Source organism: Phyllobates terribilis, unplaced genomic scaffold, assembly GCF_046119375.1.
Source record: "Phyllobates terribilis strain yellow unplaced genomic scaffold, ASM4611937v1 Scaffold_10__3_contigs__length_209671492, whole genome shotgun sequence".
Lineage (NCBI taxonomy): Eukaryota > Metazoa > Chordata > Amphibia > Anura > Dendrobatidae > Phyllobates > Phyllobates terribilis.
The window spans coordinates 196,415,784-196,441,432 of NW_027362770.1; the positions used below are offsets into that span (position 1 = coordinate 196,415,784).

Consider the following 25,649-nt stretch of genomic DNA (forward strand, 5'->3'; position numbering starts at 1 on the left):
CGTCGCGGCTTCTATCATTATTATAACTATTATTTTTATTCCTTTGTTTCCTTCTAACCCCAGGACCTGAGGGGTTAAGTGATGGCAGGGATGACTGACAGCCGGGGGCAGCTCCGCATACCTGCGCTGTTATTACCTATAACTCTACCTGTGCTGCCACAACACAGCGCACGCAGCTCTGAAGGACGGGAGCCGGTCTGGTGCTGCTCCGTGCAGATCCCACCAGGAGGAGGCACAACAAGGTCCACACACAACAAGGTCCACACACAACAAGGTCCACACACAACAGCGTCCACACAACATCCACAGCATCAGACCAGAGCACAGGGGACAGGAGAGGAGCAGCACAGGGGACAGGAGAGGAGCTGCACTGACAGCAGGTGAGTCCGGCTCTCCCCCATAGAGGCTGATTCTGACATCTGGAGCTGACCCTTCTACTTTCCTGCAGATTAGAATTAGAACGTGTTCACATTGAGGGCTTTTTTTTTCCTGAGTTTTAGGGGTATAAACTCTTCAAAAACCACAAGCTTGGATTGGAGAGTTTCTGCTCTGAGACCTGCGCTCGCAGTCACACCGGTGATGTTTTTGGTGCAGATTTTGGTGTCGTCTTTCTGCTCTTTTTAGTTCTGTTCTTTGTGCCGTTTTTGAGCCAAATTCACTATTGGATCCAGCGGGAAGAAGAAAATCTCTGTCCTTCTATTATGTTCACACAATCTTATCTGCTTCAACATCCACATAAGTAAAACCCTCCGTGTGGACGAACCCTTAGACACTGTTCATATTACGCCATCTTTTGCCGCATCTTCTGCTGCATTTCTTGGCACAATTTTCTAAAATGGGGATGTATCTGATTTTTTTGCTGTGATTTTAAAAATTGGAGGCAAAAGTAACAAATGGCCAGATGTGAACACGCATTTATAGTTCCCAAATCTTTTGCATCCACTTCCGGTTTTGGCTCCAGTACCTGCACGTGAGGCTCGTCCGGCCTCGGGGCTCATTCACACCTATGATATTTTCACAGCGTCCTGGTGTCATCAGGGATTTTTGGTCAGTTTTTCTCTCCCTTCTCCCATCCAGACGCCCAGTGTCGTTGGAACGCCGTCTACCCTGAGCTCCGCTGCTCTGTCAGAGTCACCATAGATCTATGGATGGAGTCAATAGTAATGTTACAATAAGTAATTGGGCGCCTGTGACACTGATCAAAAAAAGCAGAAAGGGAATCCCACCGTGACAAGGTACAGCCATGGGGACGGCCCTATCCCCAGTGTAAAGCCCCTCTAAGTCCTGGCCGGCCTGAGTAGACTGAGCAGCACCTGGACCTGACAGTCAGACTCCTGCTCTGTCTACTGGGGCCAACCGGCACATAGAGGGGTTTTATACTGGCCATCTTTTATACTGGGGATAGGGTCGTGCCCATGGCTGTACCTTGTCGGGATGGGATTCCCCTTATGCTTTTTTGATCAAGACAGTGTCAAGCGGGCGCCCGGTTACTTATTGTACTATCACTATAGACTCACTGCAGGGGATTCGCTGCTCGTTTGTATTTTGCATCTGTTAGTGGCGACAGTGTGAATGCACACCTACACATTGCACCTATACCGACAGGTGTGCCACCGCCGGCTCATTCCTTCAGTTTTTGGTGGAGTTCCCCTTTTAAACACTGAAATATTCGCTGCTCAGCAGCGAGATCTAGGAAGATAACCACCATCATCTCTTTAAGGTGACAGGATGGGGTCCTTATTCCGAAGCGAGGAGATGTGCCTGACGCAGCTGATCCTGCAGGTGGAGGCCGGATACTGCTGCATCGCGGAGCTGGGAGAGCTCGGCCTGGTCCAGTTCAGAGATGTAAGAACCGGGGGTGCAATGATCTGCAGGATATCAATATATGGAGAGAGGACAGAGCAATGATCTGCAGAGAAGTCAGTGGCATAATAATCTGCAGGACAGATCACTATGTATGTGTCAGGAGGTGGAAGAGTGATGATCTGCAAAGAAGTCAGTGATGTAATAATCTGCAGGATAGATCACTATGTGTCAGGAGGTGGAGGAGCGATGCTCTGCAGAGAGGTCAGTGGTGTAATAATCTGCAGGATATATCACCATGTATCTGTCAGGAGGTGGAGGAGCGATGCTCTGCAGAGAGGTTAGTGGTGTAATAATCTGCAGGATACATCACCATGTATCTGTCAGGACGTGGAGGAGCGATGCTCTGCAGAGAGGTCAGTGGTGTAATAATCTGCAGGATATATCACCGTGTATCTGTCAGGAGGTTGAGGAACAATGCTCTGCAGAGATGTCAGTGGTGTAATAATCTGCAGGATATATAACTATTTCTGTCAGGAGGTGGAGGAGCGATGCTCTGCAGAGAGGTCAGTGGTGTAATAATCTGCAGAATATATCACTGTGTATCTGTCAGGAGGTGGAGGAGCAATGTTCTGCAGAGAGGTCAGTGGTGTAATAATCTGCAGGATATATCACTGTATCTGTCAGAAGGTGGAGGAGCGATGCTCTGCAGAGAGGTCAGTGGTGTAATAATCTGCAGGATATATCACTGTTTCTGTCAGGAGGTGGAGGAGCGATGCTCTGCAGAGAGGTCAGTGGTGTAATAATCTGCAGGATATATCACTGTATCTGTCAGGAGGTGGAGGAACGATGCTCTGCAGAGAGGTCAGTGGTGTAATAATCTGCAGGATATATCACTGTATCTGTCAGGAGGTGGAGGAACGATGCTCTGCAGAGAGGTCAGTGGTGTAATAATCTGCAGGATATATCACTGTATCTGTCAGGAGGTGGAGGAGCGATGCTCTGCAGAGAGGTCAGTGGTATAATAATCTGCAGGATATATCACCATATATCTGTCAGGAGGTGGAGGAGCGATGCTCTGCAGAGAGGTCAGTGGTGTAATAATCTGCAGGATATATCACCATATATCTGTCAGGAGGTGGAGGAGCGATGCTCTGCGGATCTCCTGATTAACCCTTTCCTGTTGCAGCTGAACCTCAGTGTGAATAACTTCCAGCGGAGGTTTGTGAACGAGGTGCGGCGCTGCGAGGGGATGGAGCGGATCCTGCGTGAGTAGAGGGGCTCCGTGTGATGGGGGTCTTATAGAGGGGTCTTATAGAGGTGTCTTATAGAGGGGTCTTATAGGGGGGTCTTATAGGGGGGTCTTACAGAGGGATCTTATAGGGGGGTCTTATAGGGGGGCTCTTATAGAGGGGTCTTATAGGGGGGTCTTATAGAGGGGTGTTATAGGGGGGTCTTATAGGGGGGTCTTATAGGGGGATCTTATAGAGGGGTCTTATAGGGGGGCTCTTATAGAGGGGTCTTATAGGGGGGTCTTATAGAGGGGTGTTATAGGGGGGTCTTATAGGGGGGGTCTTATAGAGGGGTCTTATAGGGGGGCTCTTATAGAGGGGTCTTATAGGGGGGTCTTATAGGGGGGTCTTATAGAGGGGTCTTATAGGGGGGCTCTTATAGGGGGGCTCTTATAGGGGGGTCTTATAGAGGGGTCTTATAGGGGGGTCTTATAGAGGGGTCTTATAGGGGGGTCTTATAGGGGGGTCTTATAGAGGGGTCTTATAGGGGGGCTCTTTTAGGAGGGTCTTATAGGGGGGCTCTTATAGAGGGGTCTTATAGGGTGGGTCTTATAGATGGGTCTTATAGGGGGGTCTTATAGGGGGGTCTTATAGGGGGGTCTTATAGGGGGTCGCAGTGACCAGGAGGGGGCGCTCTGCACATCATCACCTCGCTTCCGCTCTGATTTCAGGATCTCTGCTGCCATCAGTGAATGGGAAGCGTCTTCACAGCTGAGGGTTTGTTACATTTGTATCCAGAGAGGCAGCAGGAATCTCTCTGCAGAGGTTTTGTTACAATGTATCAGTGCAGAGAGCTAGATTGTACAGACTGGATGTAACTGTAACAAACCCTCAACTGTGAGCAGATTTATTCCAGGACTGGATTCACATTCACTGACAGCAAGCAGAGATCTGACAGAGGAGAGCAGAGATCTGACAGAGGAGAGCAGAGATCTGACAGAGGAGAGCAGAGATCTGACAGGGGAGAGCAGAGATCTGACAGAGGAGAGCAGAGATCTGACAGGGGAGAGCAGAGATCTGACAGAGGAGAGCAGAGATCTGACAGAGGAGAGCAGAGATCTGACTGAGAAGAGCAGAGATCTGACAGAGGAGAGCAGAGATCTGACAGGGGAGAGCAGAGATCTGACAGAGGAGAGCAGAGATCTGACAGGGGAGAGCAGAGATCTGACAGGGGAGAGCAGAGATCTGACAGAGGAGAGCAGAGATCTGACAGAGGGGAGCAGAGAACTGACAGAGGAGAGCAGAGATCTGACAGAGGAGAGCAGAGATCTGACAGGGGAGAGCAGAGATCTGACAGAGGAGAGCAGAGAACTGACAGAGGAGAGCAGAGATCTGACAGGGGAGAGCAGAGATCTGACTGAGAAGAGCAGAGATCTGACAGAGGAGAGCAGAGATCTGACTGAGAAGAGCAGAGATCTGACAGAGGAGAGCAGAGATCTGACAGAGGAGAGCAGAGATTTGACTGAGAAGAGCAGAGATCTGACTGAGGAGAGCAGAGATCTGACAGGGGAGAGCGGAGAACTGACAGGGGAGAGCAGAGATCTGACAGAAGAGAGCAGAGATCTGACAGAGGAGAGCAGAGATCTGACTGAGGAGAGCAGACATCTGACAGAGGAGAGCAGAGATCTGACAGAGGAGAGCAGAGATCTGACTGAGAAGAGCAGAGATCTGACTGAGGAGAGCAGAGATCTGACAGAGGAGAGCAGAGATGTGACTGAGGAGAGCAGAGAACTGACAGAGGAGAGCAGAGATCTGACAGAGGAGAGCAGAGGTCTGACTGAGAAGAGCAGAGATCTGACTGAGAAGAGAAGAGATCTGACTGAGGAGAGCAGAGATCTGACAGGGGAGAGCAGAGAACTGACTGAGGAGAGCAGAGATGTGACTGAGGAGAGCAGAGAACTGACAGAGGAGAGCAGAGATGTGACAGAGGGGAGCAGAGATCTGACAGAGGAGAGCAGAGATCTGACAGAGGAGAGCAGAGATGTGACAGAGGAGAGCAGAGATCTGACAGGGGAGGGCAGAGAACTGACTGAGGAGAGCAGAGATCTGACAGGGGAGAGCAGAGATCTGACTGAGGAGAGCAGAGATCTGACAGGGGAGAGCAGAGATCTGACTGAGGAGAGCAGAGATCTGACAGGGGAGAGCAGAGAACTGACTGAGGAGAGCAGAGATCTGACAGGGGAGAGCAGAGATCTGACTGAGGAGAGCAGAGATCTGACAGGGGAGAGCAGAGATCTGACTGAGGAGAGCAGAGATCTGACAGGGGAGAGCAGAGATCTGACTGAGGAGAGCAGAGATCTGACAGGGGAGGGCAGAGAACTGACTGAGGAGAGCAGAGATCTGACAGGGGAGAGCAGAGATCTGACTGAGGAGAGCAGAGATCTGACAGGGGAGAGCAGAGAACTGACTGAGGAGAGCAGAGATCTGACAGGGGAGAGCAGAGATCTGACAGGGGAGAGCAGAGAACTGACTGAGGAGAGCAGAGATGTGACAGAGGAGAGCAGAGAACTGACAGAGGAGAGCAGAGATCTGACAGAGGAGAGCAGAGATCTGACAGAGGAGAGCAGAGATCTGACTGAGGAGAGCAGAGATGTGACAGAGGAGAGCAGAGATGATCAGGATGTCTTGTTCCTTGTGCCCGAGGGGTAACGTGATGTCGCCCGTCTGTTGCTCGTCTGTCGCCCGTCTCAGGGTTCCTGGTGTGTGAGATGCAGAACGACAAGATAGACGTGGGAAACCCCGAGAGGTCGCCGCAGACTCCGCTGCCGAGAGAGATGATCGACCTGGAGGTGAGGCCGTCAGCGGGGGCGGGGCCGACAACCTGTGTGCAGGCGGTTGTCAGCAGTAATGGCGGCTGGGACCTTCCATCTTACAGACGTCCCTGGAGAAGCTGGAGGGGGAACTGCAGGAGGTGAACCGCAACCAGCAGATGCTGAAGCAGAACTTCCTGGAGCTGACGGAGCTGAAGCACCTACTGAAGAAGACGCAGGATTTCTTCGAGGTGCGGATCATGTGATCCCCGACCACCGCGTCCCCCACCACCATGTCCCCCAACCACCGACCACCGCGTCCCCCAACCCCGTGTCCCCCGACCACGGCGTCTCCCAACCACGGCGTCCCCCGACCACCGTGTCCCCCAACCACCATGTCCCCCAACAACCGACCACCGCATCCCCCAACCACCATGTCCACCGACCACCGTGTCCCCCGACCACCGTGTCCCCTGACCACCGCGTCTCCCAACCACCATGTCCCCCAACCACCGAGTCCCCCAACCACCATGTCCCCCAACCACCGACCACTGCGTTCCCCAACCCCGTGTCCCCCGACCACTGCATCTCCCAACCACCATGTCCCCCAATCACCGACCACCGCGTCCCCCAACCACCGTGTCCACCAACCACCTACCACCGCGTCCCCCAACCACCGTGTCCCCTGACCCCCGCATCCCCCAACCACTGTGTCCACCAACCCCCGCGTCCCCCAACCATCATGTCCCCCGACCACCGCATCCCCCAACCACCATGTCCCCCAACAACCGACCACCACATCCCCCAACCACTATGTCCCCCAACCACCGAGTCTCCCAACCACCATGTCTCCCAACCACCGAGTCCACCAACCACCATGTCCCCCGACCACCGTGTCCCCCGACCACCGCGTCTCCCAACCACCATGTCCCCCAACCACCGAGTCCCCCAACCACCATGTCCCCCAACCACCGACCACTGCGTCCCCCAACCCCGTGTCCCCCGACCACCGCGTCTCCCAACCACCGCGTCCCCCGACCACCGTGTCCCCCAACCACCATGTCCCCCAACAACCGACCACCGCATCCCCTAACCACCATGTCCCCCAACCACCGACCACCGTGTCCCCCGACCACCGCGTCTCCCAACCACCATGTCCCCCAACCACCGAGTCCCCCAACCACCGTGTCCACCAACCACCGACCACCGCATCCCCCAACCACCGTGTCCCCCGACCACCGCGTCCCCCGACCACCGGGTCCCCCAACCACCATGTCCCCCAACAACCGACCACCGCATCCCCTAACCACCATGTCCCCCAACCACCGACCACCGTGTCCCCCGACCACCGCGTCTCCCAACCACCATGTCCCCCAACCACCGAGTCCAACCACCATGTCCCCCAACCACCGAGTCCCCCAACCACCGTGTCCACCAACCACCGACCACCGCGTCCCCCAACCACCGTGTCCCCCGACCACCGCGTCCACCGACCCCCGCGTCCCCCAACCACCGTGTCCACCAACCCCCGCGTCCCCAACCATCATGTCCCCCGACCACCGCGTCTCCCAACCACCATGTCCCCCAACCACCGACCACCGCGTCCACCGACCCTGCGTCCCCCAACCACCACGTCCACCGACCCCCGCGTCCCCCAACCACCATGTCCCACAACCACCTACCAATACGTTCCCCCACCACCATGTCCCCCGAGCACTGTGTCCCCTGACCACCGCGTCCTCCAAGCACTGTGACTCCTGACCCCCGCGTCCCCCGACCACCGCGTCCCCGAACCACCATGTCCCCCAACCACCTTCCACCACATCCCCCAACCACCGCGTCCCTCGACCACCATGTCCCCCGACTATCGTGTCTCCCAACCTCCGACCACCACGTCCCCCAACCACCATGTCCCCCAACCACCAACCGCCACGTCCCTCCACCACCGCCTCCCCTGACCACCGTGTCCCCCGACCACCGCGTCCACCGACCCCCGCGTCTCCCAACCACCATGTCCCACAACCACCAACCAATATGTTCCCCCACCACTGCTTCCCCCGAGCACTGTATCCCCTGACCACTGCGTCTTCCAAGCACTGTGACCCCTGACCACCGCGTCCCCTGACCACTGCGTCCCCTGACCACTGCGTCCCCGAACCACCATGTCCCCCAACCACCATCCACCACGTCCCCCAACCACCGCGTCCCTCGACCACCATGTCCCCCAATCACCGACCACCACGTCCCCCAACTACCGTGTCTCCCAACCTCCGACCACCACGTCCCCCAACCGCCACGTCCCCCACCACCGCCTCCCCTGACCACCGTGTCCCCCGAGCACTGTGTCCCCCGACCACCCCGTCCCCTGACCACTGCTGGTCACATGACCTCTCTGTGTTTTATGTTTTCTCCAGGCAGAAGCGAATCTCCCGGATGAATTCTTCAATGAAGATACCAGCAGCCTCCTGGAGCTCCGCACCGTCCCCTCCGCCGCCGCCGCAGGAAAGCTGGGGTGAGGACCGCTGCCATGTACAATGATATCGTCACCTCCAGAGCTGCACTCACTATTCTGCTGTTACATCATGTTTTATCCTCCACTCACCTCCAGAGCTGCGGTCACTATTCTGCTGTTACATCATGTCTTATCCTCCACTCACCTCCAGAGCTGCGGTCACTATTCTGCTGTTACATCATGTCTTACCCTCCAGTCACCCCAGAGCTGCAGTCACTATTCTGCTGTTACATCATGTCTTATCTTCCACTCACCTCCAGAGCTGCAGTCACTATTCTGCTGTTACATCATGTCTTATCCTCCAGTCACTTCCAGAGCTGCAGTCACTATTCTGCTCTTACACCATGTCTTATCCTCCAGTCACCTCCAGAGCTGCAGTCACTAATCTGCTGTTACATCATGTCTTATCTTCCTTTCACCTCTAGTGCTGCCCTCACTATTCTGCTGTTACATCATGTCTTATCCTCCAGTCACCTCCAGAGCTGCAGTCACTAATCTGCTGTTACATCATGTCTTATCTTCCTTTCACCTCCAGAGCTGCCCTCACTATTCTGCTGTTACATCATGTCTTATCCTCCAGTCACCTCCAGAGCTGCAGTCACTATTCCGCTGTTACATTGTGTCTTATCCTCCAGTCACCTCCAGAGCTGCAGTCACTATTCTGCTGTTAACATTGTGTCTTATCCTCCAGTCACCTCCAGAGCTGCAGTCACTATTCTGCTGTTACATTGTGTCTTATCCTCCAGTCACCTGCAGAGTTGCAGTCACTATTGTGCTGTTAGATTGTGTCTTATCCTCCAGTCACCTCCAGAGCTGCAGTCACTTTTCTGCTGTTACGTGTCTTATCCTCCAGTCACCTCCAGAGCTGCAGTCACTATTCTGTTACATCATGTCTTATCCTCTAGTCACCTGCAGAGCTGCAGTCACTATTCTGCTGTTACATCATGTCTTATCCTCCAGTCACCTCCAGAGCTGCAGTCACTAATCTGCTGTTACGTGTCTTATCCTCCAGTCACCTCCAGAGCTGTATTCCTACTTCAGCTCTGGTCCTTTCCCATATTGCACTGCACCATGGAATGTGACCTGCGCGTGGCTCTGCTCGGGTCGCCCCGTGGAGGGTCCGGCGGTATCGGGTGGCCGTGCAGGAACAGAGGCGCAGTGTCTGATCCTCCTCTCGTTTGCAGGTTCACGGCCGGGGTGATTGGCAGGGAGAGGATGGCGTCATTCGAGCGGCTGCTGTGGAGGGTCTGCAGGGGAAACATCTACCTGAAGTACAGCGAGCTGGACACGTCTCTGGAGGACCCCGTCACCGTAAGGACCGACATGGGCCCCAGGGCCCCGCGCTGTGCAGCCATAGAGGGAGGATGATCCGCTGGTCCCAGAGGCGCCGGACGCGTCTCCTCTCCCTATGGCAGCAGATAAAGCCAAGGGAGGCTGCACTACTGAGGGCTTACAGTGACATGGAAAAGTTTGTGCACCCCTGGACAAAATTCTTGTTATTGTGAACAGTGAAGCAAGTTGAAGATGAAATGATCTAAAAGGCCTAAAGTTACAGATGACACATTTCCTCTGTATTTATATATATATGTATTTTCATCTTTTAAATTACAAAAACGAAAATGGGACGATGCAAAAGTTTGTGCCCCCTGCATGGTTAGTACCTAGCAGCGCCCCCTTTTGCAGTATCACAGCTTGTAAACACTTTTTGTAGTCAGACAAGAGTCTTTCACTTCTTATTTGAGGGATTTTCCTCCGTTCTTCCTTGGAGAATTCCTCCCGTTGTGTGAGATTCCTGGGGCGTCTTGCCTCCTTTGCTATTTTGAGGTCTAGTCACAGATTTTCAATGATGTTCAGATCAGGGGACTGTGAGGGCCATTGTAAAACCTTCAGCTTGCGCCTTCTGAGGTCGTCTATTGTGGATTGTGACGTGTGTTTAGGATCATTCTCCATTTGTAGAAGCCAACATCTTCTCATCTTCAGCTTTTTTATAGATGGTGTTATGTTTGCATCAAGAATTTGCTGAAATTTCATTGAATTCATTCTTCCCTCTACCTGGGAAATGTTCCCTGTGCCATTGGCTGCAACATAACCCCAAAGCATGATTGATCCTCCCCCATGCTTAATGGTTGGCGGGATGTTCTTTTCCTGAAATTCTGTGCCCTTTTTCCTCCACACATACCTGTGATCACTGTGGCCAGAGACTTCTATTTTACCTCATCGGTCCACAGGACTTGTTTCCACAATGCATCAGTCTTGTTTAGATGTTCTTTTGCAGACTTTTGACTCTGGATTTTATGGTGAGGATGCAGGAGAGGTTTTCTTCTGATGACTCTTCCATGAAGGCCATATTTGTGCAGGTGTCTCTGAACAGTAGAACAATGGACCACAAATCGAGATTCTGCTAAATCTTCCTGAAGGTGTTCTGCAGTAAAGCAGGGGTTCTGATTTGTCTCTCTAGCAATCCTACGAGCAGCTCTCGCTGAAATTTTGCTTGGTCTTCCAGAGTGCAACACTGAGGGCTTATAGGCTGCACCACTGAAGGCTTATAGGCTACACCACTGAAGGCTTATAGGCTGCACCACTGAAGGCTTATAGGCTGCACCACTGAAGGCTTATAGGCTGCACCACTGAAGGCTTATAGGCTGCACCACTGAAGGCTTATAGGCTGCACCTCTGAGGGCTTATAGGCTACACCACTGAAGGCTTATAGGCTGCACCACTGAAGGCTTATAGGCTGCACCTCTGAGGGCTTATAGGCTGCACCACTGAAGGCTTATAGGCTGCACCACTGAAGGCTTATAGGCTGCACCACTGAGGGCTTATAGGCTGCACCTCTGAGGGCTTATAGGCTACACCACTGAAGGCTTATAGGCTGCACCACTGAAGGCTTATAGGCTGCACCTCTGAGGGCTTATAGGCTACACCACTGAAGGCTTATAGGCTGCACCATTGAGGGCTTATAGGCTACACCACTGAAGGCTTATAGGCTGCACCACTGAAGGCTTATAGGCTGCACCTCTGAGGGCTTATAGGCTACACCACTGAAGGCTTATAGGCTGCACCACTGAAGGCTTATAGGCTGCACCTCTGAGGGCTTATAGGCTACACCACTGAAGGCTTATAGGCTGCACCATTGAGGGCTTATAGGCTGCACCATTGAGGGCTTATAGGCTGCACCTCTGAGGGCTTATAGGCTGCACCACTGAAGGCTTATAGGCTGCACCACTGAACGCTTATAGGCTGCACCACTGAAGGCTTATAGGCTGCACCTCTGAGGGCTTATAGGCTACACCACTGAAGGCTTATAGGCTGCACCATTGAGGGCTTATAGGCTGCACCATTGAGGGCTTATAGGCTGCACCTCTGAGGGCTTATAGGCTGCACCACTGAAGGCTTATAGGCTGCACCACTGAAGGCTTATAGGCTGCACCACTGAACGCTTATAGGCTGCACCACTGAGGGCTTATAGGCTGCACCACTGAAGGTTTATAGGCTGCACCACTGAGGGATTATAGGCTGCACCACTGAGGGCTTATAGGCTGCACCACTGAGGGCTTATAGGCTGCACCACTGAGGGCTTACAGGCTGCACCACTGAGCACTGGTTGACAGACCATTGATGCAATGTGTTCAGCCGCAGGGGCCCAAAGGGGCCACAACCTCCAGAGCAGGTGGAATTGTGCATTATGATGAGATATTGTTCCTGCACAGGGGTCTCTGTTGTCTGTGTCCACATAGGCTGCACCACTGAGACCCCGCAAAGGTCTGGTAGGTGCAGAGTTGTCATGGGGGTGCCAGGTACAATGTCCATGACTGCTCAGCAGGTGGATATTTCCGGGGTCTTTGCTGCTGATCTCATGTCTCCTCCATTTTATCCCCCAGAAAGAAGAAGTGAAGAAGAACGTGTTCATCATCTTCTACCAGGGCGACCAACTGAAGCAGAAGATCCGGAAGATCTGTGAGGGGTGCGTGGGGGCCTCTAGTGGCGGCTCTGTGCACTGCAGAAGACTTGTAGTTGTAGTGGGTGTGATATTCGGGAGCCCCCTGATCTGAGACCCCCTCTTCCTGCCTCATGGACAGAATTTTGTAGACATTTATCAATATCTTCTGACTTATAAATCACCAATTCTGATACAGAAAAAAGTGAGCGGAGATTATCGGAAATAGAGAAAGTGGGGGAGGGGGGCCAAATTCTGCCGCATTGCAGCGTCGTAAAGCGATTCACGCTGGAATAAACCGCACCAGAATTATTCCAGGCCCCTTTTTTTCCTCGTCCCTTTCTTCCACATCTTTGCTTGTTGTCATTGAGCGCGGTTTACAGTTTATCCTGACGATGGCGCCGTGTCCCATTGCAAATACGCAATTTTTTGGCGCATTTTCACCCATAGACTTGAATAAGAAAAAGAACAAACATAAATAAAAAAACCGCAGGCAGCGACCGTTCTCCTCATCTTCTTATGTTACAGATTTAAAGCGACAGTGTACCCGTGTCCGGAGTCCGCAGCCGAGCGCAGGGACATGGCCGCCGATGTGAACACCAGGATCGAGGATCTGAACGCGGTGAATGGAGGGAGGGACATCGGCGCCATGTCTGATTTCTCACCCCTGACCCCAGAATTGTGGACCCAATCGATTATTGCATTTTTTTTTTATCATTATTTTTATTATTATTATTATTATTATTATTATTATTATTATTTATTTTATTTTTTGCCTTCTTTTCATTTTTCTATTATTTTTACGCCTTTTCTTTGATTCCATATTATTATATTTTTGGCTTTTTTTTTCTGTTCGTCTTTGTGGGTGCACATTGTGTTTCCCAGTTCGGGGCTGATTTAATCAATTGCAACCATTTCAAAACTTTTCAAAAAGTTGCAAAACTTTTGCACAAATGTTTTTCCATTTCCCCCTCCAGAGTGATTTTTTTTTTTTTTTTTGTGCAAATGTTGGTTTTATCAGGTCGTGCAACTTTTTGCTCTAAAAAAATATATATATATATTTTTGAATGTTGACGTGAAGAATTTTGCGCAGAAAAAGCGACGAATATTACAAGACAGAATAAAATGCGACTTTAAAAAAAAATTACAGATGATGATCGGGATTTTCATTTTTACGTTTTGTTTTTTGTTTTTAACGCTTTTTAGAGCAAAATAATCGCGTGATCCGTGATAATGTTAAAATTCGCACCAAAAAGTTGCAACTTTTAAAACATTTTGCAAATAATTATTAAAAAAAAAAAATGCGCCCAAAAGCTGTAAAGATCCTTCAAAATGGAGGCGGCTGCAAAAAAAGTATTTGGCACAATAAAAAAAACAGTAAAAAAAATAGTCGCGGATGCCATAATGAATATGATCTTCGTGAAGCAGGGAGGCTCAGGATGAACATGTCTCGTCCGTTTCAGGTGATTACGCAGACGGAGTCACACCGGCAGCGCGTATTATTGGAGGCGGCGCAGAATCTGTCCGGCTGGATGATTAAGGTGAAGAAGATGAAGGCCGTGTACCACGTGCTGAACCTGTGCAACATCGACGTCACCCAGCAGTGCGTCATCGCCGAGATCTGGTGCCCGGTGGATGACAAGGAGCGCATCAAACGGGCGCTGCACCGCGGGATGGTGAGCGCTGCAGATGGATGATGAGAGTCGTTGTGTCTGATATAACCAGCAGGGGCTCTAATCCCCGGTGATACAATGTACAGTGGGTACGGAAAGTATTCAGACCCCTTTAAATGTTTCATTGCAGCCATTTGGTAAATTCTAAAAAGTTAATTTTTTTCTTATTAAAGTTCACTCTGCACCACATCTGGACTGAAAAAAAACCCCAGAAATGTAGAAATTTTTGCAAATTTTTAGAAATTACCAAATGGCTGCAATGAAAGAGTGAAAAATTTAAAGGGGGTCGGAATACTTTCCGTACCCACTGTAAGGGCATCTTCTATTGCAGGAGCGCAGCGGCTCCACCATCGCTCCCATCCTGACCGATATACCCACCAAGATAGAGCCGCCGACCTTCAACCGGACCAACAAGTTCACCTACGGCTTCCAGAACATCATCAACGCCTACGGGGTCGGGAACTACAGAGAGATGAACCCAAGTAAGATCCTTCCAAGGGTAGGGGGGGGGGAGATGGGCGAGATCATTGTGGGGGAGCGGAGACATCTTTATAATGAAGCCTGTCCTCCTGTCCAGCCCCGTACACCATCGTCACGTTCCCCTTCCTCTTCGCGGTGATGTTTGGCGACTGTGGACACGGCGCCGTCATGTTAGGGTTCGCCATCTGGATGGTGGCGAATGAGAAAAAGCTTCTGGCTGCCAAGACAGACAACGAGGTGAGAGGACGGAGGAGGGGAAATATCCGGTCAGAAGTGGCTTGTTGGGTGGATTTATCCCGTACAACATTTGCGCCAAATTTATCCAAAAATAGGTATAAACCACCTAACAAATAAAAAAAATAAATGTGCGCCATTGATAAGTGGTCGGCAGCAGGTGCTGGCTGTGTAGGATTGTAGAGTCTAAATCGTTAACAACTGCAGAATCTAAATGGTTAACAGCCTGATGTGATGCCACTGCAGCCAGGGACCGGACCCGCCACGGCTATACACCTCTTAGACCATATATATAGGAATAACCCCTTCCTGCTGCAGTCAGTTTTTGTTTTACTCTTTTCTTTTTCTCACCTACTTCCAAGAGAAGGAATCACGCAGATTCCAGGAGGGAGATAGAATCGTGATAAGAAACATGACGATAATATCTGTCCATCAAGAGGAAACATGGCATGGATAGCATCATCCATCTGACGAATATTATTTTGAAAGTGTTACCGTAACCGCCCAGTGACATAATACTGTACTTTCACCACTTTGTCACAACTTCAAAATTATGACTGTATATAACTGTAGGACCCTCGGTGATCACAAAACCCCCAATACTCATAACTTGAATGGAACAAAGGAGCTCACATCAGTCTGTTTGCAGTTCTGTGCAGTTATGGAGGCAAAGGCCATAAATCTGTCACCTCCCACATTCTTAGGCAGGCTGGGGAGTGGGATTCGTGTCTGTGATCTATCTGATAACCAGCTTTAATTACCTGTTTGCAGGAGGGGAATGTAGGGGGTCTCAGTTAAGTGTCATCTGGAGGTCATAAGGAGCCAGACTTCACTCCATTCAATCCATACTTCAGTGCTAATATAAGAACTCCATAGATTTTACGATTATGTCTGTAACAATAAGTTATGCGAACCCCAAAATGGCGGCGATGAAAAATAAAACTCGTGTCGCAAAAAATAAGCCCCGATACGACTATAAGAAATTCATGGTTTCCTTAAATGCGACAGCATAAAAATGAAACTTTTCTCCTCGCCTTGACTTTCCCATTGCTCTCGTAGATCTGGAACACGTTCTTCGGGGGCCGGTACCTGATCCTCCTCATGGGCGTGTTCTCTATATACACCGGCTTCATCTACAACGACTGCTTCTCCAAGTCATTCAACATCTTTGGCTCTTCATGGCGGGTGCGGCCCATGTTCACCAACGGCTCCTGGAAGTAGGTTCACGCCCTTGTACTGTCCAGTCCACCTGGTCGTCATCCCTTCACCTCGATCTGGTTCTTATCCCGTCGCCTCCACCTGGTCATCATTCCTTCACCTCCACCTGGTTCTCGCTTCGTCCCCTCCACCTGGTCATCATCCCCTCACCTCCACCTTGTCCTCGTCCCGTCCCATCCACCTGGTCATAATCCCTTCAGCTCCACCTGGTCCTCACCCCGTCCCCTCCACCTGGTCATAATCCCTTCACCTCCATCTGGTCCTTGCCCTGTCCCCTCCAGCCAGTACTCGCCTCATCCCCTCCACCTGGTACTCGCCTCGTCCCCTCCACCTGATCCTCGTCCCGTCACCTCCACCTGGTCCTCGCCCTGTCCCCTCAACCTGGTCCTCGCCCTGTCCCCTCAACCTGGTCCTCGCCCCGTCCCCTCAACCTGGTCCTCGCCCCGTCCCCTCAACCTGATCCTCGTCCCGTCCCCTCAACCTGATCCTCGTCCCGTCCCCTCCAGCCGGTCCTCGCTCTGTCCCCTCCAGCCAGTCCTTGCCTCGTCCCCTCCAGCCGGTCTTCGCCTCGTCCCCTCCAGCCGATCCTCTCCTCGTCCCCTCCAGCCGGTCCTCTGCTCGTCCCCTCCACCTGGTCCTCGCCTCGTCCCCTCCACCTGGTCCTCGCCTCGTCCCCTCCACCTGGTCCTCGCCTCGTCCCCTCCACCTGGTCCTCGCCTCGTCCCCTCCACCTGGTCCTCGCCTCGTCCCCTCCACCTGGTCCTCGTCCCCTCACCTCCATCTGGTCCTCGCGCCGTCCCCTCAACCTGGTTCTCGCCTCGTTCCCTTCCACCTGGTCCTCATTCCTTCACCTCCATCTGGTCCTTGCCCCATGCCTTCCAGCCGGTCCTCGCCCCATCATCTCCAGCTGATCCTCGCCCTGTCACCTTCAGTCAGTCCTGTTCCCTTCCCCCAGTCCTCTTCCCCTGCTCCCCCGGTCCTCCTTCCCCGGTCCTCTTCCATCTTCTTCCCCTCTGACCAGTCTTCTTCCCCTCCCCCGGTCGTCGTCCCCCTCCCCCGGTCCTCATCAGTCTGGATACATTGTAGACATCTCTGGTTACTTTCCTTCTCCCTCTTCCTAGCGATCAGCTATTGCACCAGGGAATAGATTTATCGCTGGACCCGAAGGTCCCTGGCGTGTATTCCGGGAATCCGTACCCCTTTGGCATAGACCCGGTAAGTTCAGTTCCAGGTTTTCTGAGTCTTTAGTTTTGGGGAATTGTGCCCCAATATTTCCCGTTGTTCCCCCAGATCTGGAATATCGCTAAGAACAAGCTGACCTTCCTGAACTCCTACAAGATGAAGATGTCGGTGGTGATGGGGATCACACAGATGGTGTTCGGGGTGATACTCGGTCTCCTAAACCACATGTGAGTGTGGGACCCTAAAAAGGGGGAAAGACAGTTTCTATTGGATGGTCTCGTCAGCTGTATGGGAGCATCCTGAAGTGTGGAGGATTAGTATGGGGGTGTCCTGGGGTGCGGAGGATCGGTATGGTGGTATCCTGGGCTGCAGAGGATCGGTATGGGGGTGTCCTGGGCTGTGGGGGTCAGTATGGGGGTATCCCCAGGGCTGCAGAGAGTCAGTGTGGGGGGTGTCCTGGGCTGAGAAGGATCAGTATTGGGGTGTCCTGGGCTGCGGAGTGTCGGTATGGGGGAATCCTGGGCTGCGGAGGGTCGGTATGGGGCATCCTGGGCTGCGAAGGATTGGTATGGGGGTGTGCTGAGCTTCAGAGGATTGGTATGTGGGCATCCTGAGCTGCAGAGGATCGGTATGGGGGAATCCTGGGCTGCGGAGGGTCGGTATGGGGCGTCCTGGGCTGCGGAGGATTGGTATGGGGGTGTCCTGAGCTTCAGAGGATCGGTATGTGGGCATCCTGAGCTGCAGAGGATAGGTATGGGGCATCCTGGGCTGCAGAGGGTCGGTATGGGGGCATCCTGGGCTGCAGAGGATTGGTATGGGGGTGTCCTGGAGTGCGGAGGATTGGTATGGGGGTGTCCTGGGCTGTGGAGGATCGGTATGGGGGCTTCCTATTGGGGTGTCCTGGTGTGCGGAGGATCAGTATGGGGGCATCCTGGGCTACAGCGGATCGGTATAGGGGTGTCCTGGGCTGTGGAGGAGTGGTATGGGGGCGTCCTGGGCTGAGGAGGATCGTTATGGGGGCGTCCTGGGCTGCGGAGGATCAGTATGGGGGCATCCTGGGCTGCGGAGAAGCGGTATGGGGGTGTCCTGGTATGCAGAGGAGTGGTATGGGGGTGCCCTGGGGTGCGGAGGATCGGCATGGGGGGTGTCCTGGGCTGCAGAAGATCGGTATGGGAGTTTCCTGAGCTGTAGAGGGTCAATATGGGGGTGTCTCCTGGGCTGCAGAGGGTCAGTGTGGGGATGTCCTGGGCTGTGGAGGGTTGGTATCGGGGCGACCTGGGCTGCGGATGGTCAGTATCGGGGCGTCCTGGGCTGAGGAGGGTCGGTATCTTGGCATCATAGGCTGTGAGTATCGGTATGGTGGCTTCCTATGGGGGTGTCCTGGTGTGCGGAGGATCAGTATGGGGGCATCCTGGGCTGCAGAGGATCGGTATGGGGGTGTCCTGGGCTGCAGAGGAGCGGTATGGGGGCTTCCTGGGCTGCGGAGGAGCGGTATAGGGGCGTCCTGGGCTGCTGAGGATCAGTATGGGGGCATCCTGGGCTGCGGAGGATCGGTATGGTAGTGTCCTGGGCTGCAGAGGATCAGTAAGGGGGTGTCCTGGGCTGTAGAGGGTTGGTATGGGGGTGTTCCCTGAGATGCAGAGGGGCGGTGTGGGGATGTCCTTGGCTGTGGAGGGTTGGTGTCGGGGCGTCCTGGGCTGCGGAGGGTCGTATCGGGGCATCTTGGGCTGAGGAGGGTCGGTACCGGGGCATCCTAAGCTACGGAGGGTCGGTATGCGGGCATCCTGGGCTGCGGAGGATCGGTATGGGGGCTTTCAATGGGGTGTCCTGGTGTGCGGAGGATCAGTATGGGGGCATCCTGGACTGCGAAGGGTTGGTATGGGGGTGTCCTGGGGTGCGGAGGATCGGTATGGGGGTGTCCTGGGCTGCCGAGGATCGGTATGAGGGTGTCCCCTGGGCTGCGGAGGGTCGGCTTTGGTGCGTCCTGGGCTGCGGAGGGTCGGTTTCGGGGCATCCTGGGCTGAGGAGGGTCAGTATGGGGGCATCCTGGACTGCAGAGGATCAGTATGGGGGCATCCTGGGCTGTAGAGGATCCGTATGGGGGCTTCCTATGGGGGTGTCCTGGTGTGCAGAGTATCAGTATGGGGGCATTCTGGGCTACGGCGGATCGGTATAGGGGTGTCCTGGGCTGCGGAGGAGCGGTATGGGTGCGTCCTGGTCTGAGGAGGATTGTTATGGGGCGTCCTGGGCTGCGGAGGATCAGTATGGGGGCATCCTGGGCTGCGGAGGAGCAATATGGGGTGTCCTGGTCTGCAGAGAAGTGGTATGGGGGTGTCTTGGGCTGTAGAGGGTTGGTATGGGGGTGTTCCCTGAGCTGCAGAGGGGCGGTGTGGGGATGTCCTTGGCTGTGGAGGGTTGGTGTTGGGGCGTCCTGGGCTGCGGAGGGTCGTATCGGGGCATCTTGGGCTGAGGAGGGTCGGTACCGGGGCATCCTAAGCTACGGAGGGTCGGTATGCGGGCATCCTGGGCTGCGGAGGATCCTGAGTGTCCTGAGCTGTAGAGGGTCAATATGGGGGTGTCTCCTGGGCTGCGGAGGGTCAGTGTGGGGGTGTCCTGGGCTGTGGAGGGTTTGGTATCGGGGCATCCTAGGCTGTGGAGGGTCAGTATCGGGGTGTCCTGGGCTGAGGAGGGTCGGTATCAGGGCATCATAGGCTGTGAGGATCGGTATGGGGGCTTCCTATGGGGGTGTCCTGGTGTGCGGAGGATCAGTATGGGGGCATCCTGGGCTTCAGAGGATCGGTATGGGGTGTCCTGGGCTGCGGAGGAGTGGTATGGGGGCTTCCTGGGTTGCGGAGGAGCGGTATGGGAGCGTCCTGGGCTGCGAAGGATCAGTATGGGGCATCTTGGGCTGCGAAGGATCGGTATGGAAGTGCCCTGGGCTGCAGAGGGTCGGTATGGGTGTGTCCCCTGGGCTGCAGAGGGTTGGTGTGGGGGTGTCCTGGCCTGCGGAGGGTCAGTATCGGGGCGGCCTGGGCTGTGGAGGGTCGGAAACGGAGCTTCCTTGGCTGAGGAGGGTCGGTATCAGGGCATCGTAGGCTGTGAGGATCGGTATGGGGGCTTCCTATGGGGGTGTCCTGGTGTGAGGAGGATCAGTATGGGGGCATCCTGGGCTGTGGAGGATCGGTATGGGGGTGTCCTGGGCTGTGGAGGAGCGGTATGGGGGCATCCTGGGCTGCGGAGCAGCGGTATGGGGGCATCCTGGGCTGCGGAGCAGCGGTATGGGGGTGTCCTGGGCTGCGGAGGAGCAGTATGGAGGTGTCCTGGGCTGCGGAGGAGCGGTATGGGGGTGTCCTGGGCTGCGGAGGAGCAGTATGGAGGTGTCCTGGGCTGCGGAGGAGCAGTATGGAGGTGTCCTGGGCTGCGGAGGAGCGGTATGGGGGTGTCCTGTCATCTGGGGGGCTCTCACTTATTACTTCTCTCTGCTTCCCAGCAATTTCCGCCGACACATTAACATCATCCTGCAGTTTGTCCCGGAGATGATCTTCATCCTCTGCCTCTTCGGTTATCTCGTCTTCATGATCATCTTCAAGTGGTGCGTATACAGCGTGGAGAACTCGCAGGAGGCGCCCAGTATCCTCATCCACTTCATCAACATGTTCCTGTTCAACTACAGCGACCCGACCAACGCTCCACTTTACCAGCACCAGGTGCGGCCCGGGGGCACCAGGATCTGCGCCCGTGCTGGGGGTTCACACTGAGCGCTGGATCTGCGCCCGTGCTGGGGGTTCACACTGAGCGCTGGTGTAGGAGCGTCTTCTGTCCAGCAGAGGGCACCCACTGTGCTTCGACATGCTGTGACTTGTGGTTCTCCTGCATTAGGGAGCCACTAATAATATCTGATCTCCTCACGGTTTCAGAAAGAAGTTCAGAGTTTTCTGGTCATCTTCGCGCTCATCGCTGTTCCCTGGATGCTGCTGATCAAACCCTTCATCCTGCGAGCAAAACACCGCAAGCAGCAGCGAATGGTAAGAGCGGACCCCCGACCTCAGCGAGCGTTCACACTGCGCTATCAGAGCAGAAACGTTCCGAAAATGAGACGTCAGGAGCAGAAAAAATATAAAAGTCTGGAACGGCTGATAACAGGGAGAAATAGCTTGTAGTCTCCTGTTCAGCTCTCACCACCGGCTGCGCTTTGTCCTCCCCAGCTGCACTCATCATCTGCACCTGAAGAAGATATTGAGATCGCAGACGTGGAAAATGCAAATCACTCCAAGAAGGAGGAGAAGAAGGCGGAGGCCGCGGCTGCGCACGGAGGCCATGATGACCACGGAGGACACGGCGGCGAGGTCGGGGGCCGGAAAAAAGCCCATTATGCAATAAGAAACAAACTATTAAACCAGGACAGAGTCTGTGATATTCCCGATCCGTCCTCTGACCATCCATCATCTGCGCCACAGCTCAGTCACAGCCCTCCCCGCCCGCGCTATCCAAGATCTCCACCTGTCTGATAGCGAAAAGGCGGATGGCTGTATTGCTGTAGTACCGGTCCTGGCAGGCAGGTGGCAGCAGAGCTGTAGTACCAGTCCTGGCAGACAGGTGGCAGCAGAACTGTAGTACCAGTCCTGGCAGGCAGGTGGCAGCAGAGCTGTAGTACCGCTCCTAGGAGACAGGTGGCAGCAGAGCTGTAGTACCGGTCCTGGCAGGCAGGTGGCAGCAGAGCTGTAGTACCGGTCCTGGCAGGCAGGTGGCAACAGAGCTGTAGTACTGGTCCTGGCAGGCAGGTGGCAGCAGAGCGGTAGTACCGATCCTGGCAGGCAGGTGGCGGCAGAGCCGTAGTACCGGTCCTGGCAGGCAGGTGGCGGCAGAGCCGTAGTACCAGTCCTGGCAGGCAGGTGGCGGCAGAGCCATAGTACCAGTCCTGGCAGGCAGGTGGCAGCAGAGCTGTAGTACCGGTCCTGGCAGGCAGGTGGCAGCAGAGCTCTAGTACCTGTCCTGGCAGGCAGGTGGCAGCAGAGCTGTAGTACCAGTCCTGGCAGGCAGGTGGCAGCAGAGCCGTAGCTCCAGTCCTGGCAGGCAGGTGGCAGCAGAGCTGTAGTACCGGTCCTGGCAGGCAGGTGGCAGCAGAGCCGTAGTACCAGTCCTGGCAGACAGGTGGCAGCAGAGCTGTAGTACTGGTCCTGGCAGGCAGGTGGCAGCAGAGTTGTAGGAGCGGTCCTGGCAGGCAGGTGGCAGCAGAGCTGTAGTACCAGTCCTGGCAGGCAGGTGGCAGCAGAGCCGTAGTACCAGTCCGGGCAGGCAGGTGGCAGCAGAGCCGTAGTACCAGTCCTGACAGGCAGGTGGCAGCAGAGCCGTAGCTCCAGTACTGGCAGGCAGGTGGCAGCAGAGCCGTAGTACCAGTCCTGGCAGACAGGTGGCAGCAGAGCTGTAGTACTGGTCCTGGCAGGCAGGTGGCAGCAGAGTTGTAGGAGTGGTCCTGGCAGACAGGTGGCAGCAGAGCCGTAGTACCAGTCCTGGCAGGCAGGTGGCAGCAGAGCTGTAGTACCGGTCCTGGCAGGCAGGTGGCGGCAGAGCCGTAGTACCAGTCCTGGCAGGCAGGTGGCGGCAGAGCCTTAGTACCAGTCCTGGCAGGCAGGTGGCGGCAGAGCCGTAGTACCAGTTCTGGCAGGCAGGTGGCAGCAGAGTTGTAGGAGCGGTCCTGGCAGGCAGGTGGCAGCAGAGCCGTAGTACCGGTCCTGGCAGGCAGGTGGCAGCAGAGCCGTAGTACCAGTCTTGACAGTCAGGTGGCAGCAGAGCCGTAGTACCAGTCTTGACAGGTGGCAGCAGAGCCGTAGTACCAGTCTTGACAGGTGGCAGCAGAGCCGTAGTACCAGTCTTGACAGGTGGCAGCAGAGTTGTAGTACTGGTCCTGGCAGGCAGGTGGCAGCAGAGCTGTAGTACTGGTCCTGGCAGGCAGGTGGCAGCAGAGCTGTAGTACTGGTCCTGGCAGGCAGGTGGCAGCAGAGCTGTACATGCGGGTTGTGATGGACATGCTTGCAGGGTCACATAATGAAGGAAATGTTGACACTTTAGATGGAGCGTTCTGTCCTTTGTGCTTCCAGGTAAACTCCGCCCCTTTATGAAGGATTGTGGCATCAGCGGAGGCCGTGAGGAGCGTCTGCAGGGCGGCGGATCTGAGGAGGCGTCTGCGGGGGGATAATGTGTCGATGAGCTGGTCGGACCCCGCGTGACGGATCCTCTTCTCTCTTTACAGTTTGATTTCGGGGACATATTTGTCCACCAAAGCCATCCACACAATCGAGTACTGCCTGGGCGCATCTCCAACACCGCCTCCTACCTGCGCCTCTGGGCCCTCAGCCTGGCGCATGCACGTAAGGCCCTGCAATCACCAGTGTAATGCCTAACTACACCTATAAGGGGCAGTAAAGGGCCCCTGTGATTTACATATGGTCGGGGTGGGCTGTGGCCCCTCTACCGACCTCTGTCTGCCCCCCAATATAATGTGTGTTTCCGGCTCATGCTCCTCCTGGGTCTGATTTGCTGCTGTATTAACCCTTTTCTTTCCTCCCCTGCAGAACTCTCCGAGGTCTTGTGGACCATGGTGATGCACATTGGTTTCTCCAGCTCTGGCTGGGGCGGCCTCATTGTTATTTTTATCATTTTTGCTATCTTTGCCGTCCTCACGATAGCCATTTTGTTGATCATGGAGGGTCTGTCGGCCTTCCTGCACGCCCTGCGTCTGCACTGGTGAGTGCTGAGGGCCCCTGGTGACGTTGGGCAACGAGTGAATGTGGGGGCCTTAGTTGATGAACGGAAGGGTCCATAGTATCAGTATACAGCATAGGCTCCTCGGGGCGGGCTTATGCTCCTCATGGGACTATTTTCTTGTAGTATTTGCCTCCTTGGACTCTCCGGAGCTGTAAACGGCCTCTCCTCTCTCCACTCTCCACTCTCTCTCCCCCCTCTCCCACACTTCTCTCCCCACTCCTCTCCCCTCTCCTCTCCCACTCTCCCCCCCTCCTCTCTCCTCCTCTCTCTCACTCCACTCCCTCCCCCCCCTCTCCCACTCCTCTCTCTCACTCCTCTCTCTCCTCTCTCCTCCCTCTCCTCCTCTCCTCCTCTCCTCCTCTCTCTTCCTCCTCTCCCTCCTCTCCTCCTCCCCTCTCTCCCTCTCCCCTCTCCCCCTCTCCTCCTCTCCCCCTCTCCCTCTCCCTCTCCTCCTCCTCCTCTCCTCCTCTCCCTCTCCCCCCTCTCCCCCCTCCTCCCCTCTCCTCCTCTCCTCCTCTCCTCCTCTCCCCTCTCCCCCTCTCCCCTCTCCCCTTCCCCCCTCCCTCTCCCCCCTCTCTTCCTCTCCTCCTCTCCTCTCCCCCTCTCCTCCTCTCCTCCTTTCCCCCTCTCCCCCTCTCCCCCTCTCCCCCTTCCCCCTCTCCTCTCCCCCTCTCTTCCTCTCCTCCTCCTCCTCTCCCCCTCTCCCCCTCTCCTCCTCTCCCCCTCTCCCCCTCTCCTCCTCTCCCCTCTCCCCCTCTCCTTCCTCTCCCCCTCTCCCCCTCTCCTCCTCTCCTCCTCTCCCCTCTCCCCCTCTCCCCCTCTCCTCCTCTCCTCCTCCCTCCTCTCCCCCTCTCCCCCTCTCCTCCTTTCCCCCCTTTCCCCTCTCCCCCTCTCCCCTCTCCTCTCCCCCTCTCTTCCTCTCCTCCTCTCCTCTCCCCCTCTCCTCCTCTCCTCCTTTCCCCCTCTCCCCCTCTCCCCCTTCCCCCTCTCCTCTCCCCCTCTCTTCCTCTCCTCCTCTCCTCTCCCCCTCTCCTCCTCTCCTCCTCTCCTCCTCTCCCCCTCTCCCCCTCTCCTCCTTTCCCCCTCTCCCCCTCTCCCCCTCTCCCCCTCTCCCCCTTCCCCCTCTCCCCCTTCCCCCTCTCCTCTCCCCCTCTCTTCCTCTCCTCCTCTCCTCCTCTCCTCCTCTCCCCCTCTCCCCTCTCCTCCTTTCCCCCTCTCCTCCTTTCCCCCTCTCCCCCTCTCCCCCTCTCCCCCTCTCCCCTCTCCTCCTTTCCCCCTCTCCCCCTCTCCCCCTCTCCCCCTTCCCCCTCTCCTCTCCCCCTCTCTTCCTCTCCTCCTCTCCCCTCCCCTCTCCCCCTCTCCCCTCTCCCCCTCTCCCTCTCCCTCCTCTCCCCTCTCCCCCTCTCCCCCTCTCCTCTCCCCCTCTCCTCTCCCCTCTCTTCCTCTCCTCCTCCTCCCCTCTCTCCTCCTCCCTCCCTCCCCCTCTCCCCCTCTCCCCTCTCCCCCTTCCCCCTCTCCTCTCCCCCTCTCTTCCTCTCCTCCTCTCCTCTCCTCCTCTCCTCCTCTTCTCCTCTCGTCGCTCCTCAGGGTGGAGTTCCAGAACAAGTTCTACTCGGGCACCGGGCAGATGTTCAGTCCGTTCTCCTTCCAGCGCATTCTGGACGGCTCCGCGGATGATTAGAGGAAGTGACCGAGAATAATGAAGCCGAAGAAACGATAAGACTGGGATTGATGAGGAATCCGGCGCCGGCCTCCATCTTTATGGAAACACTTGCTCTTATTAATAAAACATTTCTATTCCGA

At 55.1% G+C, this 25,649-nt stretch overlaps 2 protein-coding genes across 2 annotated transcripts; both read left to right on the forward strand.

Annotated features, from left to right (window-relative positions):
* Window positions 1-126: 126 nt before the first annotated feature.
* On the forward strand, window positions 127-25,649 carry ATP6V0A4 (ATPase H+ transporting V0 subunit a4). The gene is given in 23 exon segments (XM_073650502.1): window positions 127-380; window positions 1,721-1,845; window positions 2,993-3,071; window positions 5,787-5,884; window positions 5,971-6,096; window positions 8,260-8,357; window positions 9,542-9,668; window positions 12,239-12,321; window positions 12,823-12,916; window positions 13,758-13,970; window positions 14,299-14,449; window positions 14,545-14,684; window positions 15,741-15,898; window positions 17,021-17,114; window positions 17,190-17,308; window positions 20,572-20,788; window positions 20,999-21,106; window positions 21,287-21,427; window positions 23,332-23,361; window positions 23,363-23,390; window positions 23,393-23,449; window positions 23,654-23,825; window positions 25,434-25,649. Coding segments are annotated over 22 exon segments (2,544 nt in total). The 5' UTR covers window positions 127-380; window positions 1,721-1,728; the 3' UTR covers window positions 25,528-25,649.
* On the forward strand, window positions 3,897-5,778 carry LOC141164901 (uncharacterized; the record flags this gene model as incomplete). The annotated part of the gene is made up of 1 exon (XM_073650610.1): window positions 3,897-5,778. A coding segment is annotated over one exon (1,848 nt), but the record flags the coding sequence as incomplete, so codon positions are not given.